This window comes from Cervus elaphus, chromosome 16, assembly GCF_910594005.1.
Source record: "Cervus elaphus chromosome 16, mCerEla1.1, whole genome shotgun sequence".
NCBI lineage: Eukaryota > Metazoa > Chordata > Mammalia > Artiodactyla > Cervidae > Cervus > Cervus elaphus.
The window spans coordinates 24,269,909-24,289,420 of record NC_057830.1 but is presented as its reverse complement, the minus strand read 5'-3'; the positions used below and the strand labels follow the sequence as shown (position 1 = coordinate 24,289,420).

The following is a 19,512-nucleotide window of genomic DNA, read 5'->3' as shown; positions in this document are numbered from 1 at the left end:
CTCCTAAACCTTTCTTTCTCTCAAAACTTACCTATTTGGGTAAATGTTCATTGAATGAATATATTTTATCCTTCCAGGGAGCATTCTTTTTTTAAATTTTATTTTATTGTGGAAAGAACACAATAAAGGAGATCCACCCTCTTAATAAATATTCCAATATGACCAGCCCTAACACACTCCTGAAATGGAGAGCAAGGCTCTCTCTGTTCTGTTAAATGCAACAGTGTGTTCTCAGACATAGTATTGAGGTCGCTACAATAGCTGAAATATCCCATGCATCTCTCCAGTATCATTCAAATATCTCCTTATATGCTTACAGTTTCAGACAATCTACCCAAAAGGATGGGTGGGAGGTAGGCATACACATAAAGATTTCCCTCTTGGGCAAGGGTACACAAATATTTTCTGTAAAGGGCCAGATAGTGATATTTTAGGTCTTTTCATTCCATGTATCATCTCTGTCACATAGTTCTTTATTTAAAATAAACAATCACCCTTTAAAATATAGAAACCATTTTTCTTCAAGGACTACACAAAAGCAGCTCAGGGCCAGACGTGATCCATAAGTGTGTTGATTCTTTCTCTACAGAAAGGAAAACTAGAGGAATGTAGCAATTACCAACTCTCAGAAAAACAGCACCAGATTCCTGGGTAGGGGAAGGGTGCCATGGAACCTTACTGTTATCAAGAAAGAACAATGAAATCACACTCATGAAAATGGAAGGTACTCCTGGCACTTTCGAGGCTCTTTCTTAAACAGACATACAAGGGAAAGATTTAATTAAGGCTGACTGCTAAAATCCCATGGGAGAAGCCTGGTAGGCTACAGTCCATGGGGTCACAAAGAGTCGGACACGACTGAGCGACTTTACTTACTTACTTACTTACTACAATATGGTAGCGGAATCAGTAAATACGGGAAAAAGTCTTGGGAAGGAATTTTCCAACAATTAAAGATGTTTAACATTCAAGTCAGCATGCAGACTTGGAGACTGTGAGTGGACTCACTCAGGGAAAATGGTCATTCAGGAGAAATCCAATGGCCGTGTAGCAGTGATGGAGCCCAGGACCTTCAAGCATCAGACTGACGGATGGAGGCCAGTGCCTTTCAATGCACACCATCAGCGATTCTTGTAGGAGGTGAGAGTCTCTGATGGGAAATTAATTCCAGAAGGCAATGTTCCCTACTCATCTCTCTGATTTGCACTGGGCAAACACTCTTTCAAAACGATACCATTAAAATAAAGCAAAGTCTGTGGTCAATAATGAGCTACACGTCAATGAGCTACAAACCAAAAGATAATGTCAGCATTATGACTAATACGCACGAATATTAAAATACCCAGCATTCAAAGAAGAAGATTTTCTTCCAGCTACAGTTAGGAGCCAAAATACATCATGTGGTGGTTACTCTGAGTGCTTTCAAGGTAATGGGGATCCCTGATCTCAGATTTTAAAAAGACAAGATTTTTTAAGCCTGGTACTTTCCTGCTGGTGCTACCCATGAAGTTCCTGGTGGGGCCTGGTGTGGACATTTGAACCTGTCCCCAGTGACATCCTGCACCTACAAAACTCAACGTAGCTGTCGTTCTTGGGGTGGCAGAGTCCTTTGGTTTTCTCTGCCTCTGGGCCCACTACAGTTTATAGGATGTTTTGCCATTTCCTCATGGAGCTGTGATTTAGAATGAAGTCAAGTCGTTCGTACCTGGTGGAAAGCAGGGGTGAACATCGGGTTAGAGCTAGCACCCAAGGAACTCTCATATTACACATTGCTTCGGGCTTTCCTATCAGGTGGGTCAAGAAGAACCCCTTTTTAGGCCAGGGGTGGATAATCCTATACAAGTGCTGGCCTGACACGCAGGAAATGATAACCACTAGGTTGCCTTAATTTTGCAGCGATTCATTTTGCAGCGAGAATGGCACTTGACATTTTGTATTAAATTTGGCCTCTTGCGATTCAAAGAATAGTCTGATTAGCCACCTCTGAGACTCTCTTCCCAGCCATCTACACCTTTCTTTACTCTGTATTTGTCTGAAAGGATGCTCTGGATTCCAGGTAGAACGTCTCTAGTGCCTTAAGGCAGGGTCTCCTGTTAAACCACGTGTAATCCTGGCTAGGTACTGCTGCCTGGTGCCAAGAGCTGAGGGGCCCTGGACAAGCTACGGGAGCCTCAGTCACCTAACATGGTAACCCTAGACCAATGCATCCAGGAACCTGGAGCGTACAATGGGGACTCTGATTGGGCAGGTCTCGGCATGGACCCAGGTCTTCTATAAAGGTCCAGGAGGACAGGTACCTGCCAGAGTGTGTCGAAGTTCTTCCCGCCAGGGATGGAGAGCTTCCCCGTCTTGTCCTTGTCGATGCGGTAGTGCAGCACCTTGCCCTCATGCAGCAGGCACAGCGCGTAGGACCCGTTGTCCCTGGCCCTGATCCTGGAAGAGAGAAGACAGGACGTCACCATCACTCCTACTGCCCGCCGGGGGTGGGCAGGAGTGCCCTGGGCAGGCAGCCTGCAGCAGCGTCTTGACCTCGGGGTCAAGGGCTTTGTACCCAGGGAGGCCCAGCTCACAGCTCGATGACACCTCGAGTCCCAGAAAAGGAACACCCAGCGGGCTTGGGAGCACTGAGGGGACGTCAGGAGAGGCCCAGGCTCTGGGGGTGAGTCCTCCATTCATCTGGAGTACAACTTGGCTCAGGGCACAGGCATGTGAACCCCACAGCACCCCAGAACAGTGGAGTTTGTGCAGCCCTCTGCACTCGGGTCCTCTCTTCCATGAGGTCTGCTTTTGGGTTAGATTCCAGACAGGGCAGATCCCCCACCCAGCCCAGGGTGTGCCACTGGAGGGGGTGCTTGCTGGGCATCCTAACTAGGAATATTCTCGACCCCAGATGGAGGCCGGGAAAGGCTCCCCCTCCCTAGGACCCTCTTCATCCCCTTAAGCTCACTCTCCCTTTTACAGGGAGGAGAAAGCAGGACTGGGGTTTAAAATGTCCCACGGTAAAGACTCTGCCTACAATGCAGGAGACTTGGGTTCATTTCCTGGGTCAGGAAGATCCCCTGGAGAAGGAAATAACAACACACTCCAGTATTCTTGCCTGGAGAATCCCATGGACAGTGGAGCCTGGTAGGCTACAGTCCATGGGGTCAGACACGACTCAGTGACTAAACCACCATGCGATAGCGTCAGATGATGTCACCAGGAGAAGAAAATGTCCTCCACTGGGAGCTGGGGACCAATGAGCAGAACCAGGGCTGTGCTGGCTGGCCAGGCTCTGCCTCCTGGTCCCCTCCCTGATGCCACTCCCTTCCCTTATCCAGGGATGAGACTTGTGAGCCTGATGCCAATCAGAGACACCCATTGCACTGTAGGGGGAGGTCTGGCCTGACCAGGAAGACCTGCGGGACTCTGGGAGGGTGCGGTATAGGTGAGGGCTGCAAAGGCACAGAATGGAGATGAATCCCCTTCCCCAACTGAACTCCTTAGTCATCACCATCCTCAGCCCATCTTCCCCTCTCAGCAACTCAAGCCTTTGGGATCACAAGATGTGAGACGGTGAGTCACTGAGATCTCAGAAGGTCCCAGAAAGCCTTGGCAGCCTTGTCATTTTCTAAAATGAGGAAACTGAGGCCCCCAATTGTTAAGCAATGTGTCCATTCAACTGTACTTTGGGAAGAGGCCAAATGTGCCAAAACTGTCGTGGGATTTCCCTGTCGTGGGGAAATTTCTGATGCCTCCCCTTGGCTGTAACAGACCACATCCATAGGACCAGCTTTGGAAGCTGATGCAGTCACTTTTGGCCTTGTAGATTCATCTCAAAAAGTGAACCCAGGACATGAGAGCTAAGCTGTGTCACATGGGGCTGGAACTTTGTTTTAAAAATAAGTTTCTTTCAAGTTGTGCTTGGCTGTGCGCGGCAAACAGGTTCCTTCCATGCCTCAGTGCTCAGGGCAGCTGGTGTGGGTGGTGGGACACACCCAGACTCCCCTCGACCTCTGCAGGACTGCTTCTGAAACCTTCTGCACTGTGAAAACAGCTCTTCCCCCAAACCCAAGCAGGTCGCCTGCACCCCAAAGTGTAAGCTCCCTTTCATGGTCACATGGCCCATTAAGGCAAGTTGGTTGCTGTCAAATCGAAAAACAACCACACAGAAAAGGAAAAACATATTTTTATATGAGGAAGAACTGAGTTTATCTCTTAGGGAAGCTATTTTATAAGACAGGGTTACTCACCCCTGCTTTGCTTAGTTTATAAGCATCAGTGGCAAACAAATAGGATAGTTTGAAGATTCAAACAATTATACAAATCCTAAATACTAAGCCTTAAGAATTTATGCAAATACATATAAAAGGTTAACTCGGGATAAAGATGTCCATAGGCCATTCCAAAATACATTCTCTTTGATTTCAAGTCTTTGGTGTCTTGGGCTTCCCTGCTGGCTTAGAGTCTGCCTGCAATGCTGGAGACCTGGGTTCAGTCCCTGGGTTGGGAAGATCCCCTGGAGAAGGAAATGGCAACCCACTCTGGTATTCTTGCCTGGAAAATTCCATAGATGGAGGAGCCTGGCGGGCTGCAGTACATGGGGTCACAAAGTGTCGGACACGAGTGAGCAACTAACTTTACTTTTACCTTTGTATCTTGGACCTCTGGGTCCTGGAGACAATTAACTGGATCTGAACTCTGACTTTCTGAATCCATGCCCAGTGCCCACCACTCTATCTTGCCTTAAGTCTTGATTGAACTTTTATTGTTAAAACAGACAGAGGATTGCAGGATAACAGGGAAATGGTGCAATCACCTCATTAGAAATGGGGAAATGGAAATGAAGCCCACAATGGAAATAACTTTATGCCCCCTCCAGACTGGCAAAAGTTAAAAAGACTGAAAATAATAAATTGCTGAGAATGAGGGCAATAGGCACCTTCATTTACTGCCAGCAGGCGCATGAATTGGTTCAATCATTTTTGGAAAACAATTTGGAATTCTCTACTGAAACTGAACCTATTTATTCCCTGAGTCAGCAATCCACTCCAAGATATACAAAATGCATGCATTCTGCACCTGTAACGTGTGTGGGGATGTTTATATCAGTTTTATCTGTCATTATCAAAAATTATAAATAAGCTAAGTATCTGCTGAGTACAGAGTAAGTCAGTCTTGGGGTATTCATACCACAGAACATCATGAATAAAACAGTGATACAAACACAACAAACAGTGATACAAACAACAGTGATACAAAGCAAAAGTGACTCTCATAAGTATAAATGGACACTGTGACTCTACCGGTATGAAGTTTCCAGATAGGTCAATTTGAACGATTTCATTGAGAAATGTATACCCAGGTGGTAAAAAGTGAAAGAAAAAAAAGAGCTCTGGCTCTTTTCTAGAGCCAGAGCATGCTGGACACAAGCGTACAGAAAGTGATGTCCTCTCCGGGATGGGTGTGAGTGAGGGGCCTTCTGTGACGCTGCTCCTATTTTAGTTCTTGACTTTGGCAGCATTTGCTTTATAATTATCCACTAAGATACATGTATAGAGTGAGGCACTTTGGTGTGTGTTGAATATTTCATAAGAAAAATGGCATTAGAAGAGAGCGGGTGTGAGACAGAAACAGATCAGTGATTTCTATAAAGGCACACACTTCCTTGAGGATCCTCCCAAGAACAGGCCCTGGAGGAGTCTCCTGCAGCGCTCCAGACAGGCAGCCTATGCCAACTCCCGGGACAACAGCTACCTGGCGAGCACAGTCTAAGGACCAGCAGGCCCAGGGACAGGCCGTGGACATGCAGCCTGAGCAGCCCCCGAGGCAGCTGGCAGGAAACGAGGCAAAGAAGGGAAACCCACAGGCCCAGCATCTGTAGGTGGCAAAGACCAGAGGCTTGGTGACACTAACGGCCAGCAACTGTGAGGTGTCTGCTGGCTGGCTGCAGGCAGATCCTGGGCTGGGTTATTTTTAATCTAACACACGGAAAATACTGGTTTGGAAGCTGAAGTAGCTCCTCCTCCTCCTGGCCCCCTCCTGTTCATCAGAAAGACCCCCACTGTCCTGGGACACCCACCGGCTCTGTCACGTGGGTGCCCAAAGTGGAAAAAGCAAAGGCCAGTCTTGCAGCCTCTCTTGAGGTTGACCACCTTCCAGGTCAACACTATCTTTAGCGTGTCCCCAGAAGCCCCAGAAGAATTTTTTTCCAGGGAGTCTCTTGGAAAAAGCAGACAGAAGAAGCCAAGACAAATCTTGGCTCACGACAGATTTGTGTTTTGCCGTTACAAGGTGTGGGACTTCAGCGCTTTCAAAGTGTGACGCTGTCCTAACTGGCCTTAAGATTGACTTGAGGTCCCTGGTGAGACAGCAGGAGCTCCACCTTGCCTCCAGGCATCTCAGGCTCTGCCATGAGCAGGTTCTGCACATCGGACATGAGGCGGGAGGCAAAACTGAGGTCAGGAGAGTGTTCATTCTGCGAGACGCAGCCTGGAGGGGCTCCCCCTTCCTATGACTTCCTGGATCAGAGAAAACATGTAGTAACGATGCCCAGACGATACCACCCAAACGGTGGTAGGACCTTCAAGGTGACCCTTACCCACCAAGGTCTGGGGTCATGGCATCTGCTGCAGACAGAACAGAACAGCCGGGGCACAGCCTGGCCTACCAGGCATTCTCACTGTCTGCGTAATATTTCCCCCCCCATGTCAGAGCAGAGCATGGCTGGCTGCGGGGGAAGGAGGGCGCTGGGGATGAGTTGTATACCTACAGCGTGGACGGGAGGTACAGAGAGACATGGACGGGGGCTCCCTTCCAGAGTTCATGCTGTATCAGGCGGTCAGATACTGCAGCATGGGGCCCGACAGTGGCTTCCTAAGAGAGGAGCTGGGAGCGGGGAAGAAGATATGGGAGTGGCATGCCCTGGGAAGCCTGCTCAGTAGTGGGCTTGCCAGCATAATGCCAAGAGCATCCCTGGACTCAGGAGAGGTACCAGCCTTAATGATCCACAGAATGGAAAAGAAAACGCAACTTCTGGGTGCTTCTGTCTTGCACTTCAGCAAAATTTAGGCACGTGAAACTTCCACACATGCAGTGAAAGCAGGATCAGCTGGAATACAGGTCCAAACGTGGGGCCACGCCAAGCTCTTCTTTCACACATCTGCCTTCTTAAAAGTTTTATCACAAACTACCCCCTCTCTCCCTCTGCTCTAATTCATGAGGTGAAACCAGGTCACACTGCTTCTGCTCCAGCTTCATGGGGACCTTGATCAGACCAGTGAAGAGATACTCACATCAGTCCACAAACCCCTTTAAACTTTTCACTTCAGACAGGCCATGACTCTCTATGCTGACCTATAGCTGCAGGGCCACACGTGCCGAATGAAATGGCACATTTTGATCCCTGATAGCAGCACGTGAGGGCACTCAAAGAACTCAGCTTTTACTGTGGGCATATGAGGGTCACGCAGTCTCATTCATCAATGAACAAAAGTAGGATTTTTTCCTAAACCCACAGATTGCTTTTGAAATGAAGGTATATCAGAAAAAAGTGAGCTATAACTTGAGCAAGGAAAAGTGAGTGACAAATAAGGAAAAAAAAAAAAGTGTGTTTCACCTAATGACAAATACCAATATCAGTACTGGCGTGGACACAGGGAGAACATCCTATTCTTGGGGTCAGCAGCAAGGAGCATCTGAACCTGGGGTTCCCACAACGAAGCAAAGACCATGAAGAAGAAAATCTCTTCAACCCCGGAGGACAGTGTCCCTGGCACAGAACACTCAGGAGTCCCACAGATAAATATCTCAAATACAAGCTCAAAAGATCACTCGAAACCAAAGGAAAAAGGAGTTATGAGAAAGAGGGCCGGAAGAGAAAGAGAGCAGCAGCAGGAGAGACACAGATTTATACACTAAGGATTTTCTGTATTGAAATCGTTAGATGCAGAATATAAGCTAATTATACATCAAATGTTTAAAAAAAATGAGGGACTCACAAAAACTAGCAAGCAATAAGATGCTCTCAAAAATGTACAGGACTATTTGAGAAACAACCAGAACAAACAGGACTGCTAGAAATTTTTAAAAAATATAACTGATGGAAAAAAACAGTGGATGAGTTTAAAGCAGATTAGATATAGATGAAGTGAAAATTAATGAACCAAAAGATAATCCAAGAACATTAAATAGCACAGCACATAGAGAAAAGGCAACAGAAAATAAGAAAGAATAGAGGATGGAGTAAGGTCTAAAATATGTTTAATAGCAACCTATGAAGGAAGAAATGATAAGAAAGAAGGATAGTAATACTTGAAAAAAAAATAGACGAGTATTTTCCAGAACTGATGAAAGAAAAAGATTCATAGTTGCAGGAAGCACAACTATAGGACAATCTTATGGTTGTAATGAACACATTACCTTGGTTCATCTCGATTAACAAATCAGATAGCACACTAGCTTTCCCTTTTTATCTTTCAGTAAACTGAGGTCAGAGAGATTAACTAGGCTGTCTAAATCACAGAGCTATTAAATGGTTGTGCTTGTCTGAACTTAAGTTTCTACAAACAGAAGCAGTTTCAAGGTTAACTACGTCTCAATCAATCAAATAAAACAGAAACATTCCTTACTGCACATATACTTAAAGATCCTCCAATGAACTGGGAACACCTCAAATTATCACTATTCTTAGTTTTGCTTAGGTAGGCACTGGGCCCCTTGAACAGGCTCAAATGTGGTCCCCAGGCCAGCATCACTTGGGAACTTGTCAGAAATCCAAATTTCTGAGTCATAACCCAAACTTAGGTTATGACCTAAGCTAAAAACTGGGTGGGGGGGTTGTGGTTTGACCCAGCAATCTGTGCTTTAACCAGCCTCCAGGTGATTTGCACACAAACAGAAGATTGCGAACCACTGCTTACATCATCTGCTCTGGACTTTGTATCTATCCTGTGGAACCTCATTCTTTATCCTTTCTCCTAGCTTACATTTGTTCCTTGCTTATAGGGAATACAAGTGTATATTCTTACAAGCTATCTCAATGTCTCTGAAAAATGTGTCACATTCTGAATACATTTTTTCCCCTGGCTACCTTATACTGAATTGTACTTACACTGAAAAAGATACCTCATAGCTCTTTCCAAAGAGAGGCATCCACCTGCCTCCCAGTCCATCTGGAGGGACAGGGGCAGGGGATGGGGGAGGGCATTAGTGAAAGGTATGGTTCTAAGATTCAGGGGTGGCAGGTAATATGCTATCTGGTGTCCCCAAGCCAAGTCCATCCTGGACAAGGACCATGTGGTTTTGCAGACCTCTGATTCTGGCTGGACACAACCTTTTCCCTTAGAAAGGCATTGTCACCAAATCTTCCAGTGACCAGCTGTGTACAGAATGGGGTACACCCTCATCAGACCATCTATACATGCTGCTCATTTCTTTACCTGTAAGTTCTCCTGGAGGGCTTCCCACAGGGCCCCGAAACTTAAGAGGCATGAATAAGTGAATGTGTGTGTGTGTGTGCATAATTTGTGCACCCATGTGTGTAAGGGAGGTGAGGGTGTGAAGGGCATGGGGTTATAATGAAAATCAATACAGTGGGCAATGGAAGGGAGCAAGGGAGGAAATGATGAGAGGGTGACACTTCTTCTGGAAAATGGCTAATGAGGAAGGGACAATGCAAAGATCAAAGGGCTTATTTCTCCTTGAAAGGTATGAAGAAGGAAGGTCTGGAGCACCTGGATTTCAGATGCAGAGCACATAAGAGGACTCAGTTGTTCCACTGGGCTGGGTGGGAAGATGATTGTGGAGGGCCTGAGATGGGCAAATGGCACCTTGGAACCTGCTCAGAAGCCTCTGCACTCTCTTCTTCCTCGGTATACAGGGCCCCGGGGTACCCGAGATGATGTTTGACATATTAAAAAGCTGCCATGGGAAAGGAGCAGGCGGAGGAGTCCCACCCATCACATGCAACAACCACAGGCCGGCGCAGGGTGCTGGGGCCCACCCCAAGTGCAGGAGCTGTAACGCTCTATGACCTCAGGACGGGGGAAGCCCACAGGCCACAACTCTCGCCCTCCTCACACGCTCCCCAGCACAGGTGCCTCTCAGACCCTTGGACTCCAGCTCCCCTGGGCTTCCTCTTGGCCTCAGTTTTCACCTTCCTGCCCCTGCCTGCCCAACCCAGCTACCACATAGGCCACATTCGCTCTTGACTTCTGCAAACTACTGTGCCTGGTCCAAGACCTGACTGCCATCTCTCCCCCCACAGAAGCCTCACCCCCTCTCTTGACACTCGGGGAGGGGGCAAGCCCAGAGGTCAGGGTCTCCCTCAGGACCTCACAAGTCTCCTAGACCTGACAGCCCCACTGGTTTGGCCCTGGAGACTCGGCCTGGCAGCACCTCACACCCACCACTCTCCTGGGATCTCTATTTCAATCCCCTCCACCTCCCAGCCCCGTGGCAATGCTGGCCTGGCATTCACCAGGCATTTCCAAAAATAAGACCTGCAGTCAGCACCTGCAACCCACCCCTTTCCTTCCACCGTCCTCACCCAGTGGCTCTGGGTACAGTCGCCCAGCACTCTTCCCACTGAGACGTTTCCTCCCTCCTGATGGAGGAGGTCAGGCCTCCTGATGGTCAGCCTTTTCACCATCTCGTGCGTGTGTGCATGCTAAGTCACTTCAGTCATATCTGACACTTTTTGACCCTGTGGACTGTAGCCACTAGGCTCCTGTGTCCATGGGATTCTCCAGGCAAGAATACTGGAGTGGGTTGCCATGCCCTCCTCCAGAGGATCTTATCAACCTCGGGATCAAACTCGCGTCTCTTATGTCTCCTGCATTCACAGGTGGGTTCTTTACCACTAGTGCCCCCTGAGAAGGCTCAGCTAAATCTAATCAGCCAGTTTAAGGCTGCTGCTGCTGCTAAGTAGCTTCAGTCATGTCCAACTATGTGCGACCCCACAGACGGCAGCCCACTAGGCTCCCCCATCCCTGGGATTCTCCAGGCAAGGACACTGGAGTGGGTTGCCATTTCCTTCTCCAATGCATGAAAGTGAAAAGTGGAAGTGAAGTTGCTCAGTCGTGTCCGACTCTTCACGACCCCATGGACTGCAGCCAACCAGGCTCCTCCGTCTATGGGATTTTCCAGGCAAGAGTACTGGAGTGGGGTGTCATTGCCTTCTCTGCCTAAGTCCTTGATTGAAAATCAAAGGATTTAGACCATTAGCAGTGAGGCCCCTCTTGGCTCAGAAGTTCTGCCACCACAAATGTACCTAATACCATAATTCAAGAGGAGGAAAAACTACAATCTGAGTTGGCCAGATTCCCCAGACACAATCCATCTCAACAGTTAAGAGTCTTTGGAACATACCTTCTGCATTTTAAACTGCATTAGAGAGGATTTATAACCTCATTTAGGTCTCAGACATTTTGAGATATGCTGCCTTTTCATCCCTGGTTTCTGTGGGTGCCAAGAAGACTGTTTTTCTAAGATGGAGGCTGGGGATCTGCTCCATTGAACCACAATGCAGACCAGAGATTCCAAAATGAATCTAATATTTTCACACTCAATTCTCCAAGATATTCCTAAATGGGAACTGTAAACCTTCAACATTAGCCATGGGTGTCCCTTGGCCTTTCATCCTATGTTCATTAATGACTCAAAATCCACTTATATTTATTAACCTTTTATGAAGTACTTAACATTATGTGTGACTATTCATGTGTTATCCGAATATGTATGTGTTGCTCAGTCATGTCTCACTCTTTTTGACCCCATGAACTGTAGCCCACCAGGCTCCTCTGTCCCTGGGATTCTCCAGGTAAGAATACTGGAGTGGGTAGCCATTCATTTCTCCAGGGGGTCTCCCTGACCCAGGGATTGAACCCACGTCCCTGCATTGCAGGCGTATTCTTTACTGTCTGAGCCACAACGAAGCCCATTATTAGGAATCACAGAGAATAGGTTCTGTTTCTGAATCTGAAAGCCTCCTACATTTCTCAGCATCTTCCAGGTGCTGTGGGGGTGGTCCAGGTAAGATATGCCAGTCTTGGCAAGTCTTAGACAAGGTGGCATAGGACACAAACACCTCTGAGAAGGTGTGAAGAGGTTGGTGGGGGTATAAGAAGCACATGGTGGTCATGGGCAGCCAACTGGAGCCAAACCATGTCCAGAGGGCTGGGAATGGACCTGCATAAGAACTGCAAAAATGATGAGCTGGATCATCAGCCCTCAGTGATAAAATCAAGCAGCAAGATGAGATTGGACAAGGAACTGTAACATCAGGGTAACAGAGGGTTGGTGCTGAAATCGACCTCTTCCCCAGGGTCACTGGGGACAACAGAGGAGGCAAATGAACTGCTGCTCCCAACAATAAGAGCCTGTCTGCACAGAAGAGACTCAGAGCCCAGCCATGCTGGTGTAGCCACCAGCACCCATGCCTCTCCTCCTCCCAACATTCATTAAAGGCAGTTCTTGTGCTCAGACATGAGAAGGTGAAGACCTTGAAATCTCTGCAGAAAAATAGACATCATACTTTGGTTTAAATGTATATAAACGCACACAAGTGTGGCTGGTGAGCCTGCTCCCTTTTGTTCCTCTGCACTGGCTGGTGCCCAGCCAGATGGGTCACCGTGAACTTCAATTGTATTTGCCCCAACATCTTCCCAAAAGTAGATGCACTAATTTGCCCAAAGAAAAGTATCAATGCCAGAAAGCCCTCAGTGGCCTAGCCCCTATTCTCCATCCCTCCCTGCCACACTCTGTACCATCCACAGGGGCCTCATGGTGGCCTGACCCTCCGAACACACTCCTGTCTCTGGGAACCCACAAGTGCTTTTCCCTCAATCAGGATGGCTCCCGGCTGCCCTCAGGTCTCTGCTCAAATGTCTCCCTCACAGCAAGGCCCCTCCTGATCACCCAGCATAAAACAGAATCCCAGACCGCCAGTCACAGCGAGTTCTAGTCCCTTCCTTAAATGCGCCAATGAACTGGGCAGCTCTTGTTCAATTGTTCAGTGTCTACTTCTGCCAGTGTGATGTGGACTTCACAAGGCAGAGGCCCCATCTCCAAAGCCCAAGGTGGAGTCAGCATCTAGCACCTCACACGGCTCTGAAAGTGTTAGTCACTCAGTCATGTCCGACTCTTTGTGACCCCACGGACTGTAGCCCACCAGGCTCCTCTGTCCATGGGATTCTCCAGGCAAGAATACTGGAGTGGGTAGCCATTCCCTCCTCCGGAGGATCGTCCTGATCCAGGGATCGAACCTGGGTTTCCTGCATTTCAGGCAGATTCTTTACCATCTGAATCATGAGGGAAGCCCAAGAACACACACAGCTGTGGACATTGGTAAATGCTGGTCCACAGGTGGACAAGTTCATTTAAATGATGGGAAAGTGTGGAGGAGGCACATTCTTTAGGGAAACCTGAATGAGGCCCAAGAAGACTCAGTGGGAAGGATTCTATAGCTGTGGGGCTGTTCCACGGTGGGTGGCCCCCTGCAGCACCCCCTCGTCTAAGTCGGGAGAAGGCAGCCTCCTTGAGTGCAGCACTCCCCAGCGAGCCTGACAGCAGGCTTCTGAACCGGCAAGAAGGCACGAGGCCCTGCTGTCTGGATGACACAACTTAGGGCTGACTTAACCCACAGGAGGCCACAGGCCCAGTCCATGACACGTGGGTTGGAAATTACTCCTAAGAAGGTGGTAAAAGTCCAAACCTCAGGGGACAATGAGCCAAGAGGTGCTACACTGAGGGGAAAACATCCTCCTGCTCCAGGATCTCTGCCCGTGGCTGTTTCTGCATCCACTAAGCATCATCCCAGTCACCTTGTGTGCCCACTCGGGCTGCTCCATGCTTGCTTTTAGGATCACTTTTTAAAGAGTATTGTGTCTAAGATCATCTCTTAAATAAAAGGGATTACGGTAAAGTCAGGCTTCCCTGGTGGCTCAGATGGGAAAGAATCTGCCTGCAGTGCAGGAGACCGGGGTTTGATTCCTGGATGGGGAAGATCCCCTGGAGAAGGGAATGGTTACCCACCACTCCAGTATTCTTGCCTGGAGAATTCCACGGAGGGAGAAGCCTGGTGGGTTATAGTCCATAGGGTTGCAAAGAGTTGGACACAACTGAGCAACTAAATTTACTTTTACTTTTACGGTAAAGTCTGAGGAAAATTCTTTAAATAGATGGATACTCAGAGAAAACACTTTTATTTCCAGAAAAAGTTTAAAACACCAGCTGGGTGTGTCTCTACATTCTTGGTTACAGGGCTACACTGCTGTCCAAGTGTCCAAGGCCAGGATGGGGCACCCAATCGGCATGGCCAGGGGGTGATCACTGAACAGTGACAAGCACAGGTGAGCATACCTCCATCCCCTTGGTCACAGCATCTTGGGGGAACAAGTCAACAGCTGTCTGAGACAGCTCCTTGCCTTCCCTGGACCACCAACCCTGCCCTGAGATGGCCTGCATCTCCAGCAGCTCTGGCACTGACCATCAAGGATAACAGTGAGCAGGGCTAGGGATGCACACCTCATTTCTGAGATTATGAGGCCAGAGTTCACACACCTGCTTGTGATCAAGTTCCTGCGCTAACCTTTCATACGAGTGAGCATCAGAAAATTTTCTTTTCTATCTGCCCCATTGGCATGTCTCTCCAGGCAAAAAGAGAAGCAAAGTCTGAGATCTTGGGGCAAATGTGAGCAAACATATTGCACTGTTTTTTAACATGGATGGATGCATACTATTACACATCCCATGTTTTGTCATTAAAAGCATAATATGTGGCTGAAAAGACTTTCTTAAATGATGTCCCTCAGTGCCCAAGAGGAGGGTTCACTTTGGGGCCAGACTGAGCAAAACAAATGCTGAATTACTTGAGGTGGCTTCAATTTGAGATGTCTATGAGGCCGACCAACATGTGTGTCTCAGTTGATAGCCCATGATCCCTTCCCCAGGATCACCAGGAGTTCAGGGATGGGAAGGCTGAGTGACCCCTAACTGTCCAAGCAGGCCTGGCACTAGTGGTTGAAGGGAAAAGACACAATACTTACAAAAACTTTCCATTTGTCTTTGATCCTATCAGGACAATCTGCTCAGATTCATCCCGAGAGATTTTTCCATGGAACCAGGGCATTTTTTCATGGGCTGTGGTGGCGATCAGTTTCTCCAGCTGAGGTTTCTGGCTGATGATGGCCTGCTCAAGAGCTTGGCCCTGTCACGAGGAGAGGAGATGGAGCCATAATAAGTAACAGTGATAAGAAAGACACATGAAGCAGGTCCAATCTGTCCTAAGTCCTGATACGGTAAAATGAAATCACATCTGTTTGTTTGTTCATTCAATAAAGAAAGCCAATAGACCTTATATGTTAAAGTATCTTCAAATGTATATACTAACAAAATAGATTTTAGAATAGATGCTGGCCTTTGCAAAGACACATTGGGCTTTAGAAACCATCAGGTATAATCCATGAGGTCTAGAGAAGGGGCCTCCTGCCCTCTCCCAATCAATCACCTCCTAGAACTGATTGTTTTATATTAGATCCTGATCATTTAATGACCATCTGGAAGACTTAAAGACGTGTGCAACCAAGGAGACATGCTTTTTTCTGTCTGCCCCTAAAAGGCTTCACTCTGAGTAGTTTATACATGCTGCTGCCTGTAACTGCAGGAGATGTGATCACAGAAAAAAGAGATAAACCTTGACAATGAAGAAATGACAACATGGAAAACAAGAATGAGAAGGAGGCTGACAGCTGGGTGAATTAACTTTCTAATCATACTTAGTGGGAGAGAAGTAGATACCTATCACAGTAGTAAATGAAGAACACAAGTTGATAATTCAAAGTTATAAAAAGAACCAGAAGAAGTGAAAACAAAAACATAACCAACCCCTGAGGAGAAGAAAGAGAGGAGGGGAGGCAGAAGGGAAGGTGAACCTGAACACTTTGTCATGCTTCATAGATGGGATGAAAAACAAAAGCAGTAACAGTTACATACCAAGGAGGTAACCGGTTCAAAGTTAGCAAAGGGCAAAATCAACAGAGTGTGGAATACTACTCAGCCACAATAAAGAAGGGACTACTGACACATAGCTGGCTCACAAATGTGTTATACTGGGTGCAAGGAACCAGTCTGAAAAGGCTACATGCTGTGTGAGTCCATTTACATGACATTCTGGACAAGGCAAAACTATAGGGACAGAAATCAGGTAAGGGGTTGCCAGGGTTGCCAGGGGTGGTCCTGAGGGTGCTTGATGGGTGATGGAACTGTTGTGCATCTTGATTGGGGGTAGGGGTGGGTATCACCTGTCTGTTAAAAAAAATCATAAAAAATAAAAATTAAAAAAAAATTAAAAAATAAAAAATCATAGAACTGTACACTCAAAAAGGATGAATTTTCATAGTGTGTAAATTATACCTCAGTAAATCTGACTAAAAGAGTAAAAAGATGGTCTAAGTCTTGGCGCCAGGGACCAGTTTCATGGAAGATAATTTTTCCACTGACCTCGTGGGGGATGGTTTCTGGATGATTCAAGCACATTACATTTATGGTGAGCTTTATTTCTATTATTACTAAAACAGTTCCACCTCAGATCATCAAGCATTAGATCCTAGAGGACCCCTGGTGTAAATCATATTCAATAAATATTAATGAAAAATACTGAATCCATAGTATTGGTCTGCAAGACTGAATTCAGTGCAGAGCATATTATAGGAGTAAAGGAGTGGATAGAATCCTCAAAAAGTCTTTACTGTTATCCATATGTATATATAAAAAGCATATATCCAAAAGTGCAAAGAAATGGTTCAACACATGAGTCCGATCAGAAGACTGTCAACCAGACTGGTGGCTCCTGATACCAAGTGCTATGGAGGGTTTGGTGGGAATGTGTTGTCACAACTTCTGGGACCTTTTTGGATGACAACCTGTCATCACATCCAAATCCTTCACTGTGTTCAATCCAACCAGTTTGGGGTTACCCTGCTGATACTGCATAAAAGGTTAGGAGAATGTTGGGGGGGCATTATTTATAAACAATGAAGATGTTTACCAATATGTACTAGTAAAATGAATTACAGTTCACAGGAAGAACTATCATATGGCTGGTAAGGGGCTGAGGCAGCTGTGTGTTTGTTGACATGGAAAATTCTGGAAGAGATGTTAGGAAGGGGTAAAATCAAATGCCAATCAGTGTGTTCAGTATAACCCTCTTAGGTAAACAAAAACCAGTATTTGCCCTGTGATCCCGCTCTGAAAGGGCCCAGCGTGAATTGGGTGACAGTGGTTTCCTGTGGTGGAGAAACCCACATCGCTGGCACGAAGGGGCCCACCCCTCAAGCATGACCACAAAAGAGGAAAGGCTGCCTTCTTGGAGTGAGGCATTTGGGGGCCCATGTTGATGACTAAGAAGAAGGTTGCTTATCTGAAGCAGCACTGCATAGCTCTCATGCAACTGGGTGCCTGTGTGGAATTCCAGGGCCCCTGTGAGCAACGGGACCCTGCCTCGCACCTGCCAGAGGACTGCCCGCCACCCACCTGTAGGTTCCACGTCTGTTTCACGTATTCTCGGATGAGGTTCTCCTTTAGGTCCTCAAAGGGGCCCGTCTTGGGCTGCACCCCTGGCGGCCGGTTGAAGGGCTTCTTGAGGAGGCAGACGAGGCCGTCCAGCTCCTGGGAATGGTAGTGGCAGAGCTCGGCTGGGCTGCCATGGGCCCGGCCACCCGTGATGGCATAGGTGCCATTCAGCTCCCTCTCGATGGTGTAGTGATGTGCCTTCCTGTCGTGCGCCACGGACAGGGCAAAGCCACCCAGGTAGTTGCGGCTCTGGCGTAGCAGGTAGAGCCCATCGCTCATGCCCCCCTGGACCAGGTAGTCTTCCGCCTCCTCCCGCGTGATGTTACCAAAGAAGAATGGCAGGTGGTTGGCGCTGTCCCCCATGCCTGCGCCTTTCCTTCAGGTGTCCACCTGGCAAAACAAGGACCGGGCAGTGGTCAAGACCAGAATGGCAAGATACTGTTGGAGGATCCACCCTCCAGCCCTGGAGGAAAGCCCTCCAGTCAGCGGGATGCTCTTCCTTCTGGGACTCAGGTCTAGAGCCTGAGCTAATCTGCCCTCTTCCTTTCTGCCCATGTAACCATTAGATTTTCAAATACACCCTCTCAATATTGAACCAAAAAAGAGAGCATTGGACCAATGTGGCCAAATCAATTTCTCTTTTTTTGAAGTTGTAGTTGGAGACAGAGAATTATAAGAGACAAACTAAAAAGAGAAGTCCCCCTGCAAAACAGGGCTTAGGAGCCCTCACTCTGGTCACCGGGACGCAGGGATTGAACCCAGAGGAGTCCATTCCTCTCTGGAGCTGGAGATGGCTGTCAAGACCACTCATGTTGGTCAGTTACCTGCAGTGAAGATGTTACTGGAGTCCTTTTACATAAACACTGAGGGACTACTGTGTCACATGCTATAGTTGGACCCAAGAGAGCTGAGCACTGGCCATGTTTATATACCACGTCCAACCTTTGGCTGGGAGGTAGGACAGGCAAGCAGGTGCCCTGAGGCATGAACAGTGGCATCCTCCCGAAGCCCCAGGCCTCAGTAACATGCAGACCCCTCCCTGCTCTCCTCTACACCACTTCCTGGCACCCACCTTGTACCAAACACACGGCTGATATTGAACATATGGTGTAGGTTCCACATTTGATAAAGACATCTGTCACACAAAAAGCTACCTCTTGCACTAAACAGACACACACTTCAGAAGGGAAACGTGAAGACAATTTGACAGGAAGATTGTTTGATCAGTTGTGGTTGTAGATGAGAAGAATCTAAATTACCAGTCTAAAAAGTATACAAAAGGGTATAACCAAGAGGGGCTTGTCATCAATGGAAAAGTATCTAGATGGCTGCATCTGTGCATTGAGAAAGCAAAGCACATACCCCTTCATGTCACACACACACACACTCTACACACTCAGAGATGCACATATACAAACACCTGTACACACACATGATTACATGAAACAGTTTCTTCTCAATACGAATTACCTTAAAAGGACCATAGGACATAATACCTGCCTGGTAGAGGTACAATTTTTCTCCAGGTAATATTGCCAAATCGCTATTTCTCAGTGAGCACCATCCCCCCCAAAAAAGACATAAGTTTTATTATAATTTGGTTGTACAAATAATTTTATTGCTTACTTAATATTTGACCATCAATCATTAATTTTTCTTTGTGGAAATTTCTAAACATTCACCACTCAGCAAGGTTTTGTTTTCTCTTAAAAACACAGTTTGTATTTGCTCTTAAAGCAAAGACATCTGCTATTAACCAAAAGCCCTCTCTGGAAAGACAGTGAATAGACATGTCTTTTGGGAACAATATTGCTCTTCTGCTTCTTCCTCCTTCTCAGGCTAATAACCCCTCTGTGCCATTTGTGTTACAAGTTCAGGCCCCTCTCCGCAGTGATGGCCCGAGCACTCCTTTCTCATGCTCTGCTCTGATCTTGCAGTGGGTCTTTCAGGTCCTCACCTGCC

The 19,512-nt window shown here is 47.2% G+C and overlaps 1 protein-coding gene across 3 annotated transcripts in view; it reads right to left on the bottom strand.

Moving 5' to 3' along the window:
• Positions 1-19,512, bottom strand: part of SYK (spleen associated tyrosine kinase) — a 104,712-nt gene that overhangs the window by 38,984 nt on the left and 46,216 nt on the right. For all 3 annotated transcript variants that reach the window (XM_043927470.1, XM_043927472.1, XM_043927471.1), the window contains exons 2-4: positions 17,512-17,940; positions 15,027-15,187; positions 2,298-2,433 (exon numbers count right to left, since the gene is read on the bottom strand). In XM_043927470.1, coding sequence (XP_043783405.1) covers positions 2,298-2,433; positions 15,027-15,187; positions 17,512-17,913 — 699 coding nt within the window. In that variant the 5' untranslated portion in view covers positions 17,914-17,940. The remainder of the gene's footprint in view (positions 1-2,297; positions 2,434-15,026; positions 15,188-17,511; positions 17,941-19,512) is intronic.